At 43.2% G+C, this 23,385-nt stretch overlaps 1 protein-coding gene across 4 annotated transcripts in view; it reads left to right on the forward strand.

Annotated features, from left to right (window-relative positions):
• Positions 1-23,385, forward strand: part of USP34 (ubiquitin specific peptidase 34) — a 344,835-nt gene that overhangs the window by 297,096 nt on the left and 24,354 nt on the right. For 3 of the 4 annotated variants that reach the window (XM_074989455.1, XM_074989456.1, XM_074989458.1), the window contains 11 exons: positions 3,366-3,534; positions 3,614-3,712; positions 4,385-4,536; positions 4,904-4,952; positions 5,049-5,153; positions 5,277-5,321; positions 10,420-10,524; positions 11,134-11,281; positions 18,456-19,090; positions 20,142-20,299; positions 23,178-23,256. In XM_074989455.1, the coding sequence (XP_074845556.1) occupies positions 3,366-3,534; positions 3,614-3,712; positions 4,385-4,536; positions 4,904-4,952; positions 5,049-5,153; positions 5,277-5,321; positions 10,420-10,524; positions 11,134-11,281; positions 18,456-19,090; positions 20,142-20,299; positions 23,178-23,256 (1,744 nt within the window). The remainder of the gene's footprint in view (positions 1-3,365; positions 3,535-3,613; positions 3,713-4,384; positions 4,537-4,903; positions 4,953-5,048; positions 5,154-5,276; positions 5,322-10,419; positions 10,525-11,133; positions 11,282-18,455; positions 19,091-20,141; positions 20,300-23,177; positions 23,257-23,385) is intronic. The other variant, XM_074989457.1, reaches the window with a different exon arrangement.

Below are 23,385 nucleotides of genomic sequence, written 5' to 3' on the forward strand. Positions count from 1 at the left end.
GTGGGTGCTCTACCACCCGCCCATCCTCCCCGCTTCGGATCTCTGTCTAGTGTTTTTCAGGAGCATCCGAGGTGGTTGGTCAAGGAACTGGCGGGGACCGGATTGTGCACGCGGCCGGAGGCGCGCAGGGGGGCGGTGCGTGCCGGTGCATGTGCGATCCAGGAGAAACTGCTGGAAGATTTCCGATCTGTGGCGCTGGGCGAGCCTGACTCCTGTTGTGGAGTACCCACAGGGACACATCTCGAAGAACCGTCGTTACTACAGGTGAGTAACTTCTCTTTCCAAATATTTGCTCTCTCTAGACCATATTTTCAGCCTGGCCTTTAGTCGACTACGTTTTTGGTATCTGCAATAATTTCTATGCACAAAGCAAACTGTATAGATTTCTGCTTTTGGGTGAAGATCAGATCTGTCTTTGCACGTTACTTTTTAGTCTGGTGAGAGAGAGAAATTGAAAGCATAGAACTTTCAAGAAGCAAGAGCTAGCAGTTATGCTGGACAAACTAGAGCCATTAATTAATTTTTATGAGACAGGAAGTGTATGTGTAGCATGTTCGTAATGAGATCTAATTGTAACTTATTTTTAAATGAGAAATTTAGCATCGAGTTTTTTTGTTTTAAATTAATTTTTATCCATCCTGTTTCTTTCTCTGGGCATCAGTCACCATGTACAAGCATTAGGGTTGTCTTATCTGTGGTTTACATATCTTCCAATATTTCAGTTATTTTTGTTTAACTATGAATTCTCTAAGGCTGTGTCTACACTACGAGATAAATTTGAATTTAATTCAGTTAGCTCAATTTTACCATGTGAATGTCTTCACTGTAAAGACCATTAGCTTGATTTTGGGTGCACTAATCTCGAGATTACAAAATCGCAGTTACCTGATGGGTATAGCGTCAAGCTCGAATTCAGAAGTTCTATTAAAGGCCAGTATGGAACCACCAGTCTTAAAATTGAATTTATTAGCCACTAGAGGCGTCCCGAAGGTAACCCACAATGCTTCTCTCTGCTATGGTCTGGCCGCTGCTCTCCAGTAGCAGGGAGAGCCTGATTTTCCAAGTGAGAGCAGCAAACTTTTAGCTGTGGGCTCATGTTACTTTATGACAACCTGAGAAATGGCTTCTTTCTTTCTATACTGTTAGCGGGATGCATGCATCTATCCATTCATATCGCCCCTTCAAGGAGTTTGCAGCTGTCTGTATGCTTACTATTTTCTTCTGTGCTGCCTGGCGCCAGCCCCTTCCTCACCATACCACATGTCAACAAGGCTGTGCTGGGGGTTGTGCTTGCATAACACACCGAGAAACTTCTTCTCAGCAGCTTACATTTGTGTGCAAACCCCCTTCCCTCCCTCACAGGTGCCACCCATTCTGGGTCTTTCCCATGCTCAGGCACATCACGTGGGTAGCCCCCAACCCAACCCAATAAATGGATGTGCCTGCCATTCAGTGCTGGCAATGCTGCCTGTTGCGTGGGAAAGAGAGGGCTTTGCTGCTGCCATGGGAAGTCTCCCCTGGTGGTTAAGATACGGGGGGCTTTGCTGCTGCTGTGGAGAAGTCTCCCCCAGCAGCCAAGGGGCTTGCTGCTGCCACCGGGGAAACGTCTTCCCCAGCAGCTAAGCGTCTTGCTGCCAATGGGGGAGAATACTTCAGCTGGTCATCCAGCAACACACACTCCTTGCCCCATACCTGGGCTTCCTGCTGCTGCCTGGGAAAACCAACGATTCTTTTTTCTGCAATGATGAGAGGTTGGATGGATGGCCTGTTGAGAATATAGTAGCTGCACGCATGTTAGCAATATAAGGTAGTAGGAAACCAAAAATTCTTTCTTCCTACAGTCACTGCACCCATGGGGCAATGTAATGTGTGGTGAACCAAAAAATTCTTTCTTTGTAATTTTGAATGTCATCTACATTATTTCCAATGGATCGACATATTTTCAAAGATCAGGAGGGGAATGATGAACATGCAATGGGGGAAGATAATGTCAAGACCAGCGAGCATACCCAGAATGCTATGGGGATGAGGGAATTGTGAAATAGCTTCCTGCAACGCACTACTGCAGTAGTCAACGTTAGCCAATGTGTGCGGCAGCAATGCTTCAACTTTGTGGGTAGCAAGGTGTGAAGTGAGGATGGTCAAAATTCATCTCATAAATTCCAAAATTAGAAAATCGATATAAATAATTCAAATTCATCTTGTAATGTAGATGCAGTCTAAGTTGTTCAATTTTTTCTGACAAAGATTTTTGCCTTGTAATTTTTCTGGTTTTTATCAGTGCTTTGATATTTATTGGAAGACTTGGAAGAAGTTAAGTTGTAGAGCTCCTTAGTTTCATGTAGTGTGGGACCGAAGAGAGCAAGGATGGAAGGTGTTCTGTAGGGTACTGGAAGCCACAGGACAGAGAACATTATGGAGCTTAGGATTCTGACTCAGCTCTGCATTCAGCCTCTGTGAATCAGTTGTTTTATACTCCTTAGCCTTCCTGTTCTAAGTGGTTCTTGCTGGCTCTTCTAGCTTTACTCCTTGCAGACCTAAATCCACCCTCAGCAGAAACTGAGTCTGAAGTTGTAAAGCAAATTATTTCTGCAAGAAGATATGTCTAGGACAGGGAAGAAAATATGGAACTGAGGAGTATGACTTTGTGAAGCAATCTGGGGAACCAAGAGGTCTTCAGGATTCATGATTCACATAGGCTGAAGTATACCTAGGTTGTTTGGGAGTTTTAGAATGGTGGAGATGTCAGTTATGTGCTCCCAGAGAAGTTGGTGTTAAAATACCTATATTAGACACTGTTAAATGATGCAACTAATGTTTTCTGTCTCTCAGTGATTTGCTTGTATATTGGTGGCAGCACAATATAAACACACAAGCTTGTGTTTATACATTAGTTCAGTCTTGTGTGAACAGTAAGAAAGTAATGGGGGACAGCACAGGTCACATTAGCAAATAACACCATCATATATGTGGACAGTAATTTTCATCTGACTTGGTAACTGAGAAGATTTTACATGAATAGCAGAGAAGAGGCTAAATAAATATGAAATCCCATTCTGCTTTTTTAAACAATTCCTCTTCTAAGACCAAGTTTTAATAAATTTATTTTCACACTCATAATGCTGAGAAGTATTTCATTGTTGGGTGTCATTTATCATTTAAATAATTATATTGTGATGTATCATTATCATCCATGGTATGCCTACTATAGCAGGTAGTGTTACAGCCTTAAGTCTTTACAATAAGAATGGAATTAGTACATAGATTAGTTGAAATTGCATTCTATTTGGGCTGGTTCAAGATAATTGTATCTTATGCAAGTTTAAAATACCATATAAACTATCTAAATTGAACTATGTTTTCAGTTCGGATGACATGGATGGTCCTGTGGAAGATATTGGTAGCCGCTCATGTGTAACTCGCTTTGTGAAGACTCTCTTGTCAATTATGGAACATGGTGTTAAACCTCACAGTAAACATCTCACAGAGTACTTTGCCTTTCTTTATGAATTTGCCAAAATGGGAGAAGAAGAGGTGAATATAGCTTTTGTAGCTTTAGAAATTGTTTATATATGTGTATATATATATATATAAATGTATATATATTATTCAGATAACTCAATACTTACATTTTCAGAGCCAGTTCTTGCTTTCACTGCAAGCCATATCAACAATGGTCCATTTCTACATGGGAACTAAGGGACCTGAAAACGTAAGTTTATAATGACCTTTTTTTTAAAGGAAATGGATTTTCATATTTTATACTAAGTAATCCTTTTTGCTTCATTTCTTAATTTACCAGCTGATACGTAGCGTTAAATCTATTCAGGAAATTTTCATTTTAAAAGAAAAATAAATTGTTCATTTCAAGTGAATGTTGTATTTCTGAAGAATGCAACAAACATTCTGGTTCCTCATGCTGTTCTATCAATGTGCCTCAATTCTGATGTAGAATAAGCTCTTCTAGAATAGGTTAATTTCCATATCCATATCATCCTTGGCTTTTCTGTGGAGGCTGGCCATAACAGTGCCCTTTGCGACAACAGCTTGTATTATGTAGCTAAGATGTGAACTGAGTCTACCAACTCACTTCATATAAACTTCTAAGCTTGCTTACAATTTCTTAGCAGATAAGTAAGTTACAAAAACTGCTAAATAAGGTTGCTTCAACTCAGGTTTTGAATTTTTGCTATGTATTTTGCATGTGCAAATATTTAAACAGGCAAAGCAGATGATTAGATGTCTGATTTGATTTGTGCAAGTAAATTGTCGTGTTTGGAATGCTCAAAACAGAAAAAATTTAGAAGTTTGTTTGAAAATTTGGTACATAATGTCCTTATTGAGTTTATGGATTCCACCCGTCTCCATCTCCCTGTTTATCCAGCCACAAGTTGAAGTGCTATCTGAAGAGGAAGGAGAAGAGGAGGAAGAGGAGGAAGACATTCTTTCATTAGCAGAAGAAAAGTACAGACCTGCTGCACTTGAGAAGATGATTGCCCTGATTGCTCTGTTGGTTGAACAGTCTCGATCAGAAAGGCAAGAATTCCAAGGGACAGATTCTGATTTTGATTATATTGTGTCAGTCTGAGGTTACTTTGGTTTTATACCAGTGTAACTTGAGATCATACTCCAGTGCAGTGTCTTATTCTTCAGTGACCAAATGAATGAAGTTCACAGTAAGATCATTGAGCAATTGTTTCATGGGCCTATGCTTTTTAATTATGTAGCATGTCAAATTATAGTAGTAGTTTTAATTTAGTTCATTTAGTTTCTCTTAACTGAAATACTAAAATTTACAGCAGAGAGGACCATGGGCTGACACACCCAGTTCTCTGGTTTCTAGTTCATAAATCCAATTTCATGGTTTCTGTGCTAAAGTGATACATATTTTGTTGTGTTTTAGGCACTTGACTTTGTCACAAAATGACATGGCAGCGTTAACAGGAGGGAAGGTAATAATACTTCTAAAGGTGAAAGTATAACCAGCTACCTTGCAAAGAAATTCATTAAAATTGTCATATGTAATAATATGTTGGTACTTTTTACAGGGTTTTCCTTTCTTGTTTCAACATATCCGTGATGGCATCAATATCAGGCAAACCTGTAATCTCATTTTTAGTCTATGTCGATACAATAATCGACTTGCCGAACACGTAAGTACCAGCCACTGTTGCTGTTTGTTCAGCGGGATTAACTGAAAAGTGTACTGGGGTGATTTAGTATTATAAGTGAGCAACCATAAATCTCAAAGTGAGTTTTCTTTGTTTTGTTTTAAGATTGTGTCCATGCTTTTCACATCTATAGCAAAGTTGACTCCTGAGGTACGTAAAGAAACTACTTATCTACTAAATTATTTGGCTTTATCATTTTCTGTTTTAAATTACTAAAATAATCTTTTGACAGCCAAAGAATCTGGTGTGGAAAAAGATCCATTAAAGCTTACATGACAGGAAATAAAATCTTACTGCATTTTATGTGATCTTTTCTAAAATAGATTTCCCAATTCCAGATAAACCAAATACTGGAGCCCTTTTCTTCACATAGAGAGTTAAGAGAAATGATCTGATAGAAGTATCTGTTGAATAAGATAAACGGAGAGAATAGATTTTCCTCTGATTGTGTAAGTTATTTGGCAACATTCTTCAGTAAGCGAGACACAAATATTAGGTGGAATAAATCTCTCCTTTTAAAAAAACAAGCATATTGAGATCTCTGCTTGCATTCCACATAGTAAAGATGTGCAAAATGGGAAGTTTATGCCAATGAAGGCCATCTTCATTTGCTGCTGTCAGGAAAAAAAAAGTACAGTAGTCCCTTGAGTTATGCAAGGGTTGCATTTCCATGCACCCTCACATAACTCAAATTTCATGTAAGTCGGGGTCTGCTTTTTTCCCCGGTGGAATGCATGTTCTGCAGACAGAAATGCAGCAGGAACACCTGGATCTCCTTTTGAAAGGTAAGTCCTGGGGGAGCAGTTGGGGCAGAGTTAAGCCTGGCTGTGGGTTGGAGCTGTGGGATGGGGGCAGGGGGTTTAAGCCTGGGGTGGATTAGGGCTGCAGGGGGTAGTGAGCTTGGGCTGCGCGGCCATTTGGGGGGGTTGAGTCAGAGCTGGTTGGAGGGGATGAACCGGGACCACATGCAGGGCGGGGGTGAGCCAGGGCTGGATAGCGTGGCGTTGAACCAGGGCCGTGTGTGGTGGGGGGTGTGAACTGGAGCCAGGTGCAGGTGGGTGAACTGGGACCTCCAGACTTTGAACCAGGGCAGGGGGTGTTTGAACCAGAGTTGTGCAGGATGGGGGGTTGAGGTGTGCGTGCACGACAGCAGGAAAGCCAGAGCCACGTGTGGGGGGAGGTGAGCTGGAGTCGCGCATGGGGGTGTTGAGCCAGGGCTGGGTGGTAGCAGGATTTTGAATCGTGCATTTTGAGGGATTACTGTAGAGGGAAAAATAGAAGCATGGCAAAGGGAGGAGACCTGATCATACGTGGAAAAGAAGCACATGCATAAACCAGGTTCATGATAATTTTGTGGGTTAGAAGGGACCATATCAGGTAAGTCCACTTTCCTACACATAGCCTGACATTCATTACATTTTTAATGATTATTCCTTCACCCTGATTTTGTCCTTGAAGTATAGAAAAGTGTAAAAAAAAATAAAATGTTGACTTTAGTCATAGCAAACTTTAAAACTTTGTTTAAAGTCAGAGCTAATATGATAGGTTACAAGTGGTTGGGTATTTGCAGAGGTAACCCTAAGTTAGCAATCAGTTTGAATCCTGACAGAATTTTATATCTGAAAATTAAAAAAGCAGTCTTGTAGCACTTTAAAAACTAACAAAATAATGTATTAGGTATTGAGTTTTCGTGGGGCAGACCTACTTCTTTCCAGATCTGAAGTGGATCTGCCCCATGAAAGCTTATCACCAATAAATTATTTTGTTAGTCTTTAAAGTGCCACATGACTGCTTTTTTGTTTTGTGAAGCTCAGACTAACACAGCTACCTCTCTATGAATATTTGAAAATTTTTCTCATAATGCAAATATTATGGTAATTTTATAGTGTGAGTGATAACATCTATATTATAATGGGCCTTATTTGTCTGTCTTCCAACGTTGTGAAGGTGTATCACTGCCCTCTGCTCAGAGGAATGTCCAAACTGCATTTGTGATCAGTAATAGCATGAATTTGTCAAGAACAAATTGGTCGAACCAGCCTGATAGCTTTCTTTGACAGGGCAATAAGCCTTGTGGATTAGAGGAAACTGGTAGATGTGGTATATCTAGACTTCAGTCAAGTTTTTGTTACAGCCTCACATAAACTTCTCATTAACAAACTAGGGAAATACAACTTAGATGACGCTACCATAAGGTGCGTAACTTTCTCAGGTTAGGAGGTTGTCTATAGGAAAGGACAGGCCTGTCACCTAGAGCCTTCTAGTGGATCAGGATGCTACACTCCAGAAGGCTGTAGGTGACAGGCCTGTTCTTTCGTATAGACAACCTCCTAACCTGAGAGATTCTCACCAATAATCACAGGCTGTACCAAAGTAACACGAATCCTGGAACTTTTCCTTGCAACAAACCCTGCTGCCAACTATGTCAACATATTTATTCTGGGGATACCATCACTGGACCTAACCATGTTAGTTACAAGATCAAAGGCACATTCTTATGCACTTCCAGCAACATTATATATGCTGTTACATTCCAACAATGCCCTGACACTATGTACATTGGACAGACTGGGCAAAACCTTCTCCAAAGAATAAATGGACACAGAGCAGACATCAAGAAACTCAATACACATAACCCTGTCAGTGAACGCTTCAGTGGAGTGGTCCGTTCTGTTAAAGAACTGAGAATTTCTGTTCTGCAACATAGAGAATTTAACAACAGATTAGAGCGTGAGATTTCTGAGTTAGAGTACATATTCAGATTCCACACAGTAACACGTGGCATGAACACAGACATCAGCCACCTCACGCATTAGAAGGACTGCTTCCCTTCCTTTGATGCTTGTAATTATCTCAGACAGGACAATTAACATACCCCCACCTCTCACCTCTTTCCTTCTATCCTATTTGATTTGTCAATTTTTATTGCAATTTTTTTTCCTTTTGATCCTCTGTATTGGAAATGAAATTGATCTGAAGAAGCAGGTCTGTCCCACGAAATTGCATCACTGAATAAATCATTTTGTTAGTCTTTAAAGTGCTACATTTCTGCTGCTTTGTTTTATTCTTGATAAAAGTAAGCATGGTCATTGGTGAAGTTCAAGACGGTGACCAATATCAACAGAACGTTCCCCTTTTTTATTATGCTATATAAGGTCCAATTTTATATCCAGAGTCACACTGCTGCTCTGCCACTTACATTCACTAACTCCATTCATTCCGCTAGCACTGGCAATATGCTTAGAACTCCTTATTTCTGGCTGAAGGAGATGTGTCAGAGAGACACTTGTGCTTGCTTTAGTCCACGCTAGTGCAAAAATATGAATTAGGCAGGCGTGAGCATGGGAAATGTAAGGATGTAAGTGCAGGGAATGTATGGATGTAGAGTAGAACAGTTTCGCTTTTCGTCTGCAATGTAAATGTGTAACAGCATTAAAAGGGGAGGCATGTAACAGGGACCCCGTAGATGTGCAAGAATGTTTCACAGGCTACAGCTAGACCTACGTCATAGCTTACTAAAAATTGTGCAATTAAAATCACAATTAATTGTGCAATAAATTGCCCTTTTAAACAACAGGAAATGATTTATTAAAAGTTTGATTTGTAGATTTTCAAACTATTACAATTACTTCGTGTTCAAGTACTAAAAAGTACACATTGTACAGTGCTCATTTTATTTTTTTAATTACAAGTATTTGCACTATACAAAACAAAAAATAGTATTTTTCAGTTCACCTAATAGAAGTGCTGTAGTGTAGCCTCTTTTTATAATGAAAGTTGAACATACAAATGTAGTGTTATATACAAAAATAACTGCATTCAAAAATAAAATAACTGAAACTTAAGAGCCTTGGAAGTTTATTCTGTCCTGCTTTTTGTGCAGCCAGTCACTCAGACAAACAAGTTTGTTTACATTTGCCGGAGATATTTCTGCTCACTTCTTGTTTGCAACATTGTTTGAAAGTGAGAACAGGTATTTGCATGTCTCTGTCATAGCCAGCATGCAAGGTATTTTCCTGCCAGGTACTCTGAAGATTTGTATGTCCCTTCATGCTTCAGCCACCATTCCGGAGCACATGTATCCATGTTGATGACAAGTTCTGGTAGATAATTATCTATTGTAGCCTGGCCTGACGCGTGTTCTTTTTCATCATCTGAGTCAGATGTCACCAGCAGAAGGTTGATTTTTCTTTTTGGTGGTTCAGCCTCTCCTTTTTCTACGTCAGAATGTTGCACTTTTACAACTTTTGAAAGCATGCTTCATGCTTGTTCCTCTCAGATTTTGGATGGCACTTCAGATCTGTAAACCATGGGGTGACAGTTGTAGCTATCTGTAGACATTTCATATTGTTATGTCATTTACATTTTATCACATTTGCAGTGAAAGTGTTCATAAAATGAACATAAGCTGGGTCTCATCATCCGAGACTGCGATCACACGAAATAACGGCTGAATGCGGGTACCCCTGCAGGACATATACAGTTGTCCTTCAAGGAGTGCATTCAGAAATTTAACAAATGCATTTTTTTAATGAGCATACACATGGAAGCATGTTTTCCAGAAAGGTGGCTGACGCATGAAGAGGCATATGAATGTTTCACGTATCTGACACATAAATACCTTGCAGTGTGAGCTACAAAAGAGCTGTGAACACCTATTCTCAATTTTAGGGGACATTGTAAATTTAAACAACTTATTTCTCATAGCAATTAGTTAAACAAAACTTACTAGAATTGTAAGGTTTATATTGTTTATTTTTGAATGCAGTTATGTAACAAAAAAAATTCCACATTTGTAAGTTGCACTTTCACAATGAATAGATTGCACGGCAGTACTTGTGTGAGGTGAGCTGAAAAATACTGTTTCTTTTTAAATCATTTTATAGTGCAGATATTAAAATCATCAAAAATAATATAAAGTGAGCACTGTACACTTTGTATTCAGTGCTTTAATTGAAATCAATGTATTTCAAAATGTAGAAGAGCATCCAAAATATTAAATAAAATTTCAATTAGTATTCTGTTGTATAACAGTGTGATTAAAACTGCAATTAGTTGCAATTAATTTTTTGAGTGCATGAGGTATGTTACCTATGATTAATAAACAGCCCTACTAAAATTTTTTTGGTATCTTTTTCAAAGATTTTTTCTGCAAGTATTTAGTTTAACTTAAGAAATATTTACATATTTTGATTTGACTTGACTCAGTTTTTATTAACATGTATATTTGTATCTCTTTGCATTGCAGGCAGCCAATCCTTTTTTCAAATTACTCACTATGCTAATGGAGTTTGCTGGTGGCCCTCCAGGAATGCCACCCTTTGCTTCTTACATTCTACAGAGGATATGGGAGGTACAGTATGTAGAACAAAAAAAATATATAGGTTTCTTTTTGTTCCTTTTTTGTGCTAAAATACTGAGGGTGTTTTAAAGAGTATTCATTGTCATCCTTCCTATCCACCTTATCAGCTGAAGTTGTCATTTAGTCATAATTTTTCATTCAAAGAAACAGTGGTAATCTGGTAGCCCATACCACTGAACTAATTGTCTGTTTTTATGATGTTTTAAGTGTGCTATGCATTTATAAACTGGTAAGGAGACACTATTACCCTAGCATTTCAAGGTAATAGGTTTTGTGGGAGAGGTGAATTTTGCAGAGTTGAAGGGTGAAAGGTTGCAGGCACTGAGAGCCTTTTTTCTGCAACATAAAGACGTGTCCAGCTCTAGACGTAATCAGTTCAATCCCTGGTATTGACTATCATGGCAGCTGTCACACAAGAGGTAAAATGAATTTATTTGCTGGATCTAAGAATAGTGAATGGGACTGTCAGAAGTGCTAAATCGACTTTGGGACACATTGTTATTTCATTGACTCATTATTCTAATTTTTAGTTATTCTTTGATACAACAAATATAAAATATACTGTATTTTATTTGTTACTGTTTTCCTCTTTTCTTCTAGGTGATTGAATACAATCCTTCTCAGTGTCTGGATTGGCTGGCAGTGCAGACACCTCGAAATAAATTAGCCCACAGTTGGGTGCTGCAAAATATGGAGAACTGGGTTGAACGTTTTCTTTTGGCACACAATTATCCTAGAGTGAGAACTTGTAAGTTTTATAAAAGTTAATTTATAACCTGAAGAGGCAATTTCTTTATTATGTATACTGTTTTATTACAACAAAGGAAAATAGAATTTCTTCTTCGAATGTCCCCGTGGGTGCTCCACATTAGGTGTCGGGCTCGCCCGGCGCCGCAGATCGGATCTTCCAAGCAGTTTCTGCCGGACCGGGCATGCGCCGGTGCGCGCCGCTCCCTTGCGCGCTCCTGGCCACATGTGCGATCCGGTCCCCGCCAGTTCCTCTTAACCGCTGTCGGCTGCAGGCGGAATCTGACTAGGCTACGGCCAAGTTAGCGTATTCAATGGTTTTAGCTGTTTTCTTTAAAGTTTTCAAGTTCTTAGTCTATTGTTAAGTTAGCCAGTTGTTATTTTCAGGAAAAAAAAACAAAAAAAAAAAAAACAAGAAACAACAGCGGGACGGAATTCAGTCCGGTCCTAGTAACAAGTGGAGCACCGGAGGCCAGGAGCCTAGGGCCATTAGCCCTCCTGCCACGGCAGGCTATCCGAGAGGGGGAAAACAGCACAGAGAAGGTGCTAAGTACCCCATTAACAACTAAAAGACTCACCAACAATGTCCTCTTCAGGATTCAAGAAATGTGAGTCTTGCCGAGAGGCAATGCCAGCGTCTGATGGGCACAGTCACTGTATAAAGTGCCTTGGGGAGTCCCATGTCACGCAGAAATGCTCCTTCTGTGCAAAGTTAACAGCCAGAGCAAGGAAGGACAGGGAGATGCAGCTTAAAATGCTGCTATTCAACAAGACCCTCCAGCCAGACATGCCGGAGTGGCTGCAGCAGGAGGGACCCTCCGGGGCCCATAAAAGGAAAGCTGCCTCCCTCACCCCATCAGCGCAAAAACGGAGGAAAGTCTCCCCAACCCGATCCCTGCCGGCAGCAACAGCGAGTGGGACGGGAGGAGCGCACAGCCCCCAGCCGCAGCAACAGCTGATCGGCGGCGGCACAGAGAGCCACATGGAGGCGGCTCAGCCTCCGATGATCAAACAGCCACCCCGTACCGCAGGCAGGGCGGCGGCTAAACAAGCGCCGGTACCGGCGGCACCACAGGCAGCGGCACCGACCCCCAGGGAACCGGCGGTGCAGAGCGCGCAGGCACGCAGCCTGCAGGCACCAGAGGGCACCGCCCAAGAGCGTGCTGAGCGCGGCGCGGATGGGGCCGAGATCCCCTGCATGTCAGGGGGCGGAGCCACCCCCTCAAGGGAGGGGGAAGGCTGCACAGAAAACAAGGCACCACAGCCCCTCTCCAGACAGGGCTGCAGAGTTGCTTTCTCTCAGCCCTCTGCTCATGCTGCGGACTCCAACTAGAAGGCAGGGGTACCCCCTAGCCTACCCGGAGCCCCCGTCTCCATTTTTACAACCAGCCTCGCCCTGGCTGGGACCACCCTCACCTTTCTTGGGGTTTGAGCCGCTGGAGTACTATCACAAATCGCTCTCTCCAGTGTCCCATGTCTCTCGACGATCTCACTCCCCCAGACGCAGGGGGTACGCACCAAGGGAGTGGTCCAGGTCACCTTCCCAAGAACAGTGCCCATGCTGCCATGGTCGTCCCTATCACGCAGGGCATAGACACCACCGGCATTCTACCAGGGAAAGATCCTGACAGATGGTCCCGTATCCCTGAGAGCAATCGCGAATGGGGACAGAGACTCAAGTATCTCAGGGGAAACTGGTTATGGAACCCCGAGATTTTCCCTCGCAAGCTTCCAGCGAGCGGATGTACCATCGCCAACAGGAACCGGAAGGGTCCAGAGAGGCGTATCCTAGTGGTTCCTCGCTCTCCTCCCCGGACGAGGCTATGGCCCCGGGGGATGTCCATCCTCTGGACGATCTCAAACAGTTTCAAGAGCTGTTTAAAAGGGTGGCCTTCACGCAAGGCATCCATACAGCAGAGGTGCAAGAGAAACACCATAAGCTCCTCAAAAATCTGAGACCTCCGGCCTCCTCCAAAATAGCAATACCTCTTGACGAAGCAATCTTGGAGTCCGCCACTACGATATGGCAGACCCCTGCAACTATTCTGCCTGTCCACAAGAGAGCGGACAAGAAATACTTCGTGCCAGCGAAGGGCATGGAGTTCCTGTTCAGCCACCCACAACCAAATTCCTTGGTGGTAGAGTCGTCGCAACAAAGATCAAAGACATCTCAATTCAAGACAGGGGGAACAGACAAAGATGCCAAGAAGCTAGAGCTGTTTGGCAGAAAAGTCTACTCCTCCTCCACACTACTGTTGCGAATGGCAAATTATGCAGCGCATCTAGCGAACCACAATTTCGACAACTACACTAGGTTAACCTCCCTCATGGACTCGCTTCCAGAGGACAAGAAACCGGTGCTCAAGGCCATCGTGCAAGAAGGCTACGCGGCCTTGAGGACGGGAGTTCAGATCGCCCTGGATGTTGCGGACACAGCAGCACGCTCCACAGCTACGGCAGTGGTGATGCGAAGGGAGTCCTGGCTCCAGACTTCGGGTATACCGAGGGATCTGCAGGCAAAGATCTTCGATCTTCCCTTCGACACGCAGAAGCTGTTTGCTGAATCAACTGACCCGGTCCTTCATTCCAGTAAAGATTCAAGAGCCACACTTAGGACCCTGGGGATTTACACCCCTCCATACAGAAAGAAAAAGTACTACCCTCAACAAAGACGGTACCAGTACCAGCCACAGCGTCCCCAGTACCACAGGGGTTACGAGCAAGGGCGACATCAACAGCACCAGCAGTACAGAACTCCCAAGCGACGTTCCCAACAGAGCCGTGCGTCCTCGGGGCAGGGCCAAAGGCCACAAGTTTGACACACAGATCCAGGGCTGCGCCATCACTACCATCGCACAAGGTCATCCGAAGCTGTTATTCCACCAGCGCCTCTGACCATTCTACGACCAGTGGCAAAGGATCACCACAGACAAATGGGTGCTGGAGATCATAGCCACGGGGTACGCCATCCCCTTCCAGTCGCTCCCACCGTCGCGACCTCCACCCAAGCCCCACCTCCAGGAGCCCTCCCATGTAGCGAGGCTCAGGCAGGAGGTGGCCCATCTCATGCTCATAGGGGCAGTGGAAAGGGTGCCGGAGCAACTGCAAGGGAAAGGGTTCTACTCAAGGTACTTCCTCACGGAGAAAAAGACAGGAAGCTGGAGGCCCATCTTAGATCTTCGAGGCCTCAACCGGTACCTGCGCAAGCAACGCTTTCGGATGATCACAATCGCCTCCATCCTTACGGCACTGGACGATGGAGATTGGTTCGCAGCCCTCGACTTACAAGACGCATATTTTCACATAACTATCCATCCGGCTCACCAACGATTCCTCCGGTTCATGGTAGGCAAAGAACATTTTCAATGCAAGGTCCTACCGTTCGGCCTCTCCTCGGCCCCCAGAGTCTTCACCAAGACCTTGGCAGTGGTGTCAGCCTACCTGCACAGACAGGGGGTATTTATATTCCCGTATCTGGACGACCACCTACTCAAAGGGGCCTCAAAGGAAGAGGTACTACGCATGATACGCGTCACAGCAGGCACGTTCTCTTCACTCGGCCTGGTTATCAATCTGGCAAAATCAAAGATAGACCCCACACAGGACATAGAGTTCATAGGGGCACGCATAAATTCTATTACAGCGAGAGTGTATCTACCAGAGACACGCTTTCGGGCCATCGGCTCCCTCGTGCAAGTCATCACCTTCAGCACTACGGTGCCGGTTCTGACGTGCTTACAGCTGCTGGGCCACATGGCAGCAACGATGTTCGTAGTACAGAACGCCAGGTTACACATGCGCAGCATGCAGCACTGGCTGGCGAGCGTATACAAACAGGCAGCACACACCTTTCACAGGGTGGTGTTGCCCACAACAGAGGTGCGCAAATCCCTGCAATGGTGGGTAAACCCCAAGAACATGCTAACAGGGGTACCCTTCCACTAACCACAAATATCAGTTTTTCTTACTACAGATGCCTCCCACATAGGGTGGGGAGCACACGTGGGCAAAGAGGTGACGCAAGGACTGTGGTCCTCCACGGAACAGTCACTGCACATAAATATACTGGAGCTCAGAGCAGTGTTCAACGCCTGCAGACACTTTCGAGACCATATACAAGGCAAAGTAGTCGGGATCAGTACAGACAATACCTCCACCATGTTTTATATAAATCAGCAAGGAGGACCTCGGTCCCGTGCCTTATGTGCGGAAGCAGTCCGGTTGTGGAACTGGTGTATCGCCAACAATATAACCTTGAAAGCCTCGTACTTACCAGGCGCTCACAATGTGAAGGCAGACCAGCTGAGCAGGCGTTTTGCACTCACGCACGAGTGGCAGATCCGTCCCGATCTGCTACGACTGATTTTTCACGCATGGGGCTTTCCCCAGATAGACCTATTTGCCACTCAACACAACAAGAAGTGCCCACGATTCTGCTCCAGGACAGGACTGGGACGGGGGTCCCTGGGGGACGCATTCGCAATCTCCTGGAGGGGCCCCCTGCTTTACGCTTTTCCTCCCACAGTGCTGATCCACAAAGTCTTGCAGAAAGCCAGGAGGGAAGGAGCCCGAATGATCCTGATAGTCCCAATGTGGGATCGACAGCAATGGTTCCCCCTACTCCTGCGCATGTCCGACCGTCCACCGATGCCCCTTCCGGTGGCACCGAATCTGCTCACGCAAGCCCAGGGGTCCATAGTGCATCCGCACCCCCAAGGCCTGCGACTACAAGCGTGGTTAATCCGTGGCTCAGCTCCCTAGAGAGCACATGTACGGAGGAAGTGCAACAAGTCCTAGAAAGTAGCAGGAGGACTTCCACCAGGAAGACCTACAAGCAGAAATGGACTCGCTTCACGGCATGGTGTTCTACCAAACAGCTAGCCCCCCTTTCGGTGCCTATACCTGTAATATTAGAGTGTTTACTGGACCTCAAGAGAGGAGGACTCTCACTATCCTCGTTAAAGGTCCACCTTGCCGCCATTTCGGCGTTCAGACACGAAGAGGAAGGGCACATGGTGTTCGCCCATCCCATGGTTACCATGTTCCTCAAAGGGTTGGTAAACCTATACCCCCCTCGGAAACTGCTTCCACCTTCGTGGAACTTGGACCTGGTGCTTAATGCGCTAACGGGACCACCGTTCGAGCCTTTAGCCACGGTTTCCCTCCGCCTCCTTACGATAAAGACGACCTTCCTTCTCGCAATCACGTCAGCTCGCAGGGTGAGCGAGCTTGCGGCAGTTATGGCAACGCCACCCTGCACAGTATTTTCCAAGGAGGCGGTAACCATACGGCTGCATCCAGCCTTTGTTCCTAAGGTTTCTTCAGAGTTTCATATTAACGAACCTATTGTTTTACCCTCGTTTTACCCAAAGCCTCATAACTCTAACGAAGAGGTGCGCCTACACCTCCTGGACGTAAGGAGGGCGCTGGCCTTCTATATAGACAGGACCAAGCCCATCCGGAAAACGGATAGACTCCTGGTCTCTCTCACTCCCAAATCGAAAGGAGAAGGTCTCTCTTCCCAGAGAATCTCGAAGCACATCGTATCCTGCATAAAAATGTGATACAAACTCAAGAAGGCTCCTTTGCTGGCCCTGCCCAGGGCTCACTCCACTAGGGCGGTGGCGGCATCAACAGCCTTTTTCAAGGGCGTTGCGCTAAAGGACATTTGCAGAGCGGCGACCTGGTCATCCTATGACACCTTCGCCAAGCACTACGCCCTTCACAGGGTATTCCAAGAGGATACCCAGCTCTCGACAGCGGTCCTCTCGGGGACAAGCTGTACATGATCCGATTACCCACCTCCTATCTTGGGTTACTGCTGGGTAGTCACCTAACGTGGAGCACCCATGGGGACACTTGAAGGAGAAAGAAAGGTTACTCGCCGTAGTAACGGTGGTTCTTCGAGATGTGTCCCCGTGGGTGCTCCACTACCCGCCCATCCTCCCCGCTTCGGATCTCTGTTTAGTGCTTTGCAGGAGCATCCGAGGCAGTTGGTCAAGGAACTGGCGGGGACCGGATCGTGCATGTGGCCAGGAGCGCGCAAGGGAGCGGCGCGCACCGGCGCATGCGCGGTCCGGCAGAAACTGCTTGGAAGATCCGATCTGCGGCGCCGGGCGAGCCCAACACCTAATGTGGAGCACCCACGGGGACACATCTCTAAGTACCACCGTTACTACGGTGAGTAACCTTTCTTTTCTTGTTATTGTGCATATTTCTCATCCACAGATTAACCACCTTGAGATAATTATCTTGAGTAAGGCTAACTTTCACTTGGTTGATTCCTACTCTATCTTATCAAAAATATTATCTTAATGGAAAAATATAATTTGACATATTAACCTGAATGATACATTTTCTGTGTCTGACATAGTGAAATGAGTATGATCCAAATATCTCATGCGACAGGTTTTGGGAGAAGGGGTAGCTAAGACAATTTTCACCAAATAGCTGCATTCTTGGTAGGAATGGAATTTGTTATCCCTTTTACCATCAAGGGACCCAGAAGAATTTGGAGCTAGTGCAGAAGGGCAGGTTTCTAAGGGCTCTGCAAATTTAAGGGGCTCAGCCAACTACTAATTTTGCAGACCCTGAGAAACATGCTGCTCTGCACTAGCTGTAGTTTTCTGGGTCCCTAGTATTGTGGTAGAAGTCAGGCTACCACAGTTGCCTCTGTCCTTTCTATTCCTAGAAACTTCACCTACGTAGGAGTAGTGATAGTAGTAGTCTTTATTCTGTTTTAACAGATTTTCTATGGATTTGGTTTGGGAGACCATGTGCTGGAGACACAGTGTTGCGGCTCCCTTTTATAGGTAACACTGAAGATCTAGTGAGATCTGATTAACTAATAAACATTTTAGCAATAAAAAAATAAAATAATTATTTGCATCTCAGCAATAAGCTGCAATAAGATGCAGTTTGTTCTAAGCATTATGGCAAGGCAATGAACAGGTAATTGGAACCAAAAAATCCGAGTTCTGTTCTCAACTCTGCTCTTGACTTACTGTGTGGTTTTACACACATCTCCAGTTTCATGGTAATAGTACTTACCCACCCTTTTGTAAAGTGCTTTGTGATCCACTGGTGAAAAGCACTATAAAAGTACCCATATATGTATTAATTTGTATGTCCTGTTAAAAGTTTTGACAAGTTTGTGTTTTTGTTTCATTTTGAAGCTGCAGCCTACCTTTTGGTGTCGCTTATTCCAAGCAATTCATTCCGTCAGATGTTCCGATCAACTCGATCCTTGCATATTGCTACACGTGACCTGCCTCTCAGTCCAGATACTACAGTAGTTCTTCATCAAGTCTACAATGTACTTCTTGGCCTTCTTTCAAGAGCTAAGCTGTATGTTGATGCTGCTGTTCATGGTACTACGAAACTGGTGCCCTACTTTAGTTTCATGACTTACTGTTTAATCTCAAAAACTGAAAAACTGATGTTTTCCACTTACTTTATGGACTTATGGAACCTTTTCCAGCCTAAGCTTTCTGAGCCAGCTATAGCCACCAACCACAATAAGCAGGCTTTGCTCTCTTTTTGGTATAACGTATGTGTTGACTGCCCAGAGAATGTACGCCTTATTGTACAAAATCCAGTGGTGACAAAGAACATTGCCTTCAATTACATCCTAGCAGACCATGATGATCAGGATGTGGTGCTCTTTAACCGTTCGATGCTGCCTGCCTATTATGGCATTCTTCGGCTATGCTGTGAGCAGTCACCTGCATTCACAAGACAGCTGGCTTCTCATCAGAATATCCAGTGGGCCTTTAAGAATCTCACGCCACATGCCAGTCAATACCCAGGAGTAAGTACCTTCATACTAAATAGATATTCTGATACTTGTTCTAAATGCCTTCTGAATTATTGTGGGCCACTTCCAGCTTTTGAGGTCCCTACTCATAATAAAAATAAAAAGAATGACACCTGAAAACAAAATAAGGCACTAAAAAGAGTGAGACATAATTTGAATTTTTTTTATTTAACAAATACTTTTCTAGCCTTTTTTATGCAAGTATACTAATTATTGAGGAAAAATCTAGCTTTGAGACCCCTTTTGAGCTTGAAGCCAAGGCCAAATCGACTCTCCCTGTCAGACATCCCCAGTTAGTCTGAGAAACTGACTTTCTGTTGCTCTAGGAAAGCCCAAAGACATTGTGGTCACTTGGATCAGGATTTTTCACTATTATGTATTTGTGCAGTTGTAGTAGTAGTCTGTACTGATGGTGGGCATCAAGATATTCCAAGATATTTGCTGGTAGAGAGGGACATCTCCATGTCCTTAAAGTACAAGAATATTCTTTTAAAACCACCTTATACCTGTTCAGTTTGTTCTGAAAATATGTAATCTGGTGAGAAAACAATAAAGGGTGAACAAAGACAGCAATCTAGATAGAAAGCTGTGGAATATATGCAACTTCTGAATCTGCATTTATTTAAGTAGTTTTTTTTCAATAAGATAATGTTTAAAGAATACCAGTACTGTATATTTTTCTGATTTTATTCCTTTTCTGAAGTACATAAAAATGTCCTTTTGATTCAGATGTATGTCACTTCAGTGTATTGCTTAATAGAAATAGTGGGCAATTGTGAAGAGAAGAATATAAACCAGATGTCGGAAATTTTTGGCACATCAGCTCTTCAGCTGTATGTGGTTCATAAGGTTAGCAGCTGGTGTGTCACCAGACCCTTTGTTTACCTGGGCATCTGCAGGCATAACTGATCTCAGCTCCTAGTGCTCCAGTTCTCTGTTTCAGGCCAATGGGAGATGTGAAAAGTGGTGGCCTGCCCCAATGTAAGACATAATTTATGAATTAAGAAAGATTAAGTTAAACTAATGCATATTATGTTTATTTTAGGCAGTAGAAGAGCTGTTTAACCTCATGCAGCTGTTTGTAGCTCAGAGGCCAGATATGAGAGAAGAGGAAATAGAAGACATAAAGCAATTTAAGAAAACAACCATAAGCTGTTACCTGCGCTGCTTGGATGGACGGTCTTGCTGGACTACTTTAATAAGGTATTATGGTACTAGGATGCTAACGAGGCAATTTAATTTTGTATAAAAAACTAAAAGTACTTTTTAGAATTTGAAATATGAATTATTTTTCAGTATAGCTTGCTTTATTATATACCATTTCTTTGGGGAAAAAAGCCTGATATTGTCTTTTTTTAAAAGTCACGTACAGAATAGTTTTTGAAATATAGGAATTCTCTCTCTATTGCATATGAAAATAATAATTTATAAGTTCCCATCAGGCAAAGAACATAAATAAAAAATATCAGTATTTTCTTAAAAAACACGCATTATCGCTATTCAAAATGAAATGTTGCAAAACTATATTATTGTAACATTTTCTCTGACATAAACTGTGGAAATTTCATTCTACATCTTAACCTACAATGTTTTGCCAAGCTTGGTGGATGTGTTCAATGTGACAGTTTACCCACCCTTGCAAAAATTGTGAGGCATGACTAAGGTAAAAGTAGTGGCTCCAGGGCAGAGTTTTCTGCCTAATGTGAGATTTTTGTATACATTCTATCTACAGGGAGTTTAAAGATCTTAGGTTCATCTTTTCAAAATTTTAGTCCTGTGTTGAATATGTGAACTCATGATTTTTCCCCCCATTTTATTTATGGGATATGTCCATCAAATGACTGAATCACATCATTGGGAGTGTAAGCCCAGCCACAGATAGGCTGGAATGCTTTTGCGAGAAAAGAAAATTCTTTACTCCCTAGAGAGCACATATGTAGTCATCTGTCATAGCATGGAAGCAGATACTTTACATAACTGGATACGAAGCTTAAATTAGGGCTTTGAACTAGGTTCATTGCAGGAGGGTGACACAAACCCTGAGGTAAGTGGGGAAGGAGGAAGAAACAATAAAGGAGGACCCCTGGTTCAAAAGGAGAAAGTAGGCTAATCAGCTAATTATCTAAGGGATTTGTACACAAAGGCAAGAAGCCTGGGAAACAAACAGGAAGAATAGAGGCCGTGGCACAATCAAAGAAGTATGAGGTGATTGGAATAATGGAGACTTGGTGAGATGACTCGCACAACTGGAGCACTGTCATGAAAGGGTATAAAGTGTTCAGGAAGAACAGGCAGGGGAGGAAAAAGGGGAGGAATTGCAATGTGTGTGAGAGAGCAGTACGACTGCTCAGAGCTCCAGTATATGGAGGAAGAAAAGCCAGTTCAGAGTTTTTGGGTTAAGTTTAGAGGCGGAAGCAATAGAGATGTGGTGATTGGTGTCTGCTGTACACCACCAGATCAGGTAGATGAGGTAGACAAGGATTTCTCTGGACAAGTAAGAGAAGCTTCCAAATCACAGGCCCTAGTTCTCGTGGGAGACTTTAATCACCCATGGTGACAAGTATCACACAGGTAGCCATGTTAGTCTGTAGTTTTGAGAACAACAAGAAATCTTGTGGCACCTTATAGACTAATAGATATTTTGGAGCATAAGCTTTCGTGGGCAGAGGCAAATTTCATCAGATGCATCTGATGAAGTGGGTCTTTGCCCACGAAAGCTTATGCTTCAAAATATCTGTTAGTCTAAGGTGCCACAAGACTTCTTGTTGTTCTTTAATCACCCAGATATTTGTTGGAAGACCAATACAGGAGCACGCAGACAATCCAGGAAGTTTCTGAAGAATATTGGGAGTAACTTCCTGGTATAAGTGCTGAAGAAACTGACCGTGGCTGTGCACAGCTTGACCTGCTGCTCACAAACAGGGAAGAACTAGTAGGAGAAATAGAAGGGGGTGGCAAGCTGGGCTGCAGTGATCAGGAGACGGTAGATTTTAGGATCCAGACAAAAGAAAGAAAGGTGAGCAGTAAAATACAGAACCTTGATTTCAGAAGAGTAGACTGACTCCCTGAACGAACTGATGGACAGGATCCCCTAGGAAACTAATAGGAAGGGGAAAGGAGTTCATGAGAAATGGCAATATTTTAAAGAAGTCTTATTTAAGGCACAGGAATAAATATTCCGGTGCACAATAAGAAAAGCAAATATGGTAGGCAACCAGCTTGGCTTATCAGGGAAATCCTTGCTGAGCTTAAAATCAAAAAGGATGCGTGTAAGAAGTGGAAACTTGGATAGATGGAGGAATATAAATATATGGCTGGAGAATGCTGGGGAATAATCAGGGAAGTGAAAGCACAATTGGAACTGCAGCTACCAAGGAATGTGAAGGGCAACAAGAAGGGTTTCTACAGGCATGTTAACAATAAGAGGGTTATCAGGGAGGGTGTGGGGCCGTTACTGAATGAGGGAGGTAACCTGGTGACAGATGATGTGGGAAGGGCTGAAGTAGTCAAAGCTCTTTTTACCCCAGTCTTCACAGACAAGGTCAGCTCCCAGACTATAGCACTAGGCAATGCAGCTTAGGAAGGAGGCGGGCAGCCCTCGTGGAGAAAGAACAGGTTAAGAGCTATTTAGAAAACCTAGACACATAACAATCCATGGGTCTGGATTTAATTCATCGAAAGATACTGGGGGGATTGGCAGGTGTCATTGCAGGGCCTTTGATTATTATCTTTGAAAACTCATGGAGATCGGGAGAGGTCCTAGATGATTGGAAAAAGGCAAATGTAGTGCCTGTCTTTAAAAACGGAGAGGAGGACAATCTAGGGAACTATAGATCTGTCAGTGTAGCTCTCCAGAGGGTGCCACAGCCAGCTGTCTGGTTACTGCTAAACCAGAAATCTCTGACAGCTGGGCACTTGCATACACCTACCATAGAATGGGCATTAGAAAGACATCTCAAAGAACAACAGTTATGAAATGTCAGTAACTGGGGTTTTTATTTTTTTAAGACACTGAGACTTAATAAAAGCTGGTATCTTAAACGTGTTTTTTTTTCAGTATTTAAATATTTTTCTTTTCCAGTGCCTTCAGAATATTATTAGAATCTGATGAAGACAGACTTCTTGTTGTATTTAATAGAGGCCTAATCCTAATGACTGAGGTAAATATTTCATTTTCATTTAATTCAAATGAGTATATCAGTTCAGAAGATGGGGTATTATCACTTCCTTATTGATACATATGCTTGCTTTAAATATTTTTTTAAATAGTATCAGCCATTTTAAAACTG

This window comes from Carettochelys insculpta, chromosome 3, assembly GCF_033958435.1.
Source record: "Carettochelys insculpta isolate YL-2023 chromosome 3, ASM3395843v1, whole genome shotgun sequence".
Classification (NCBI taxonomy): domain Eukaryota; kingdom Metazoa; phylum Chordata; order Testudines; family Carettochelyidae; genus Carettochelys; species Carettochelys insculpta.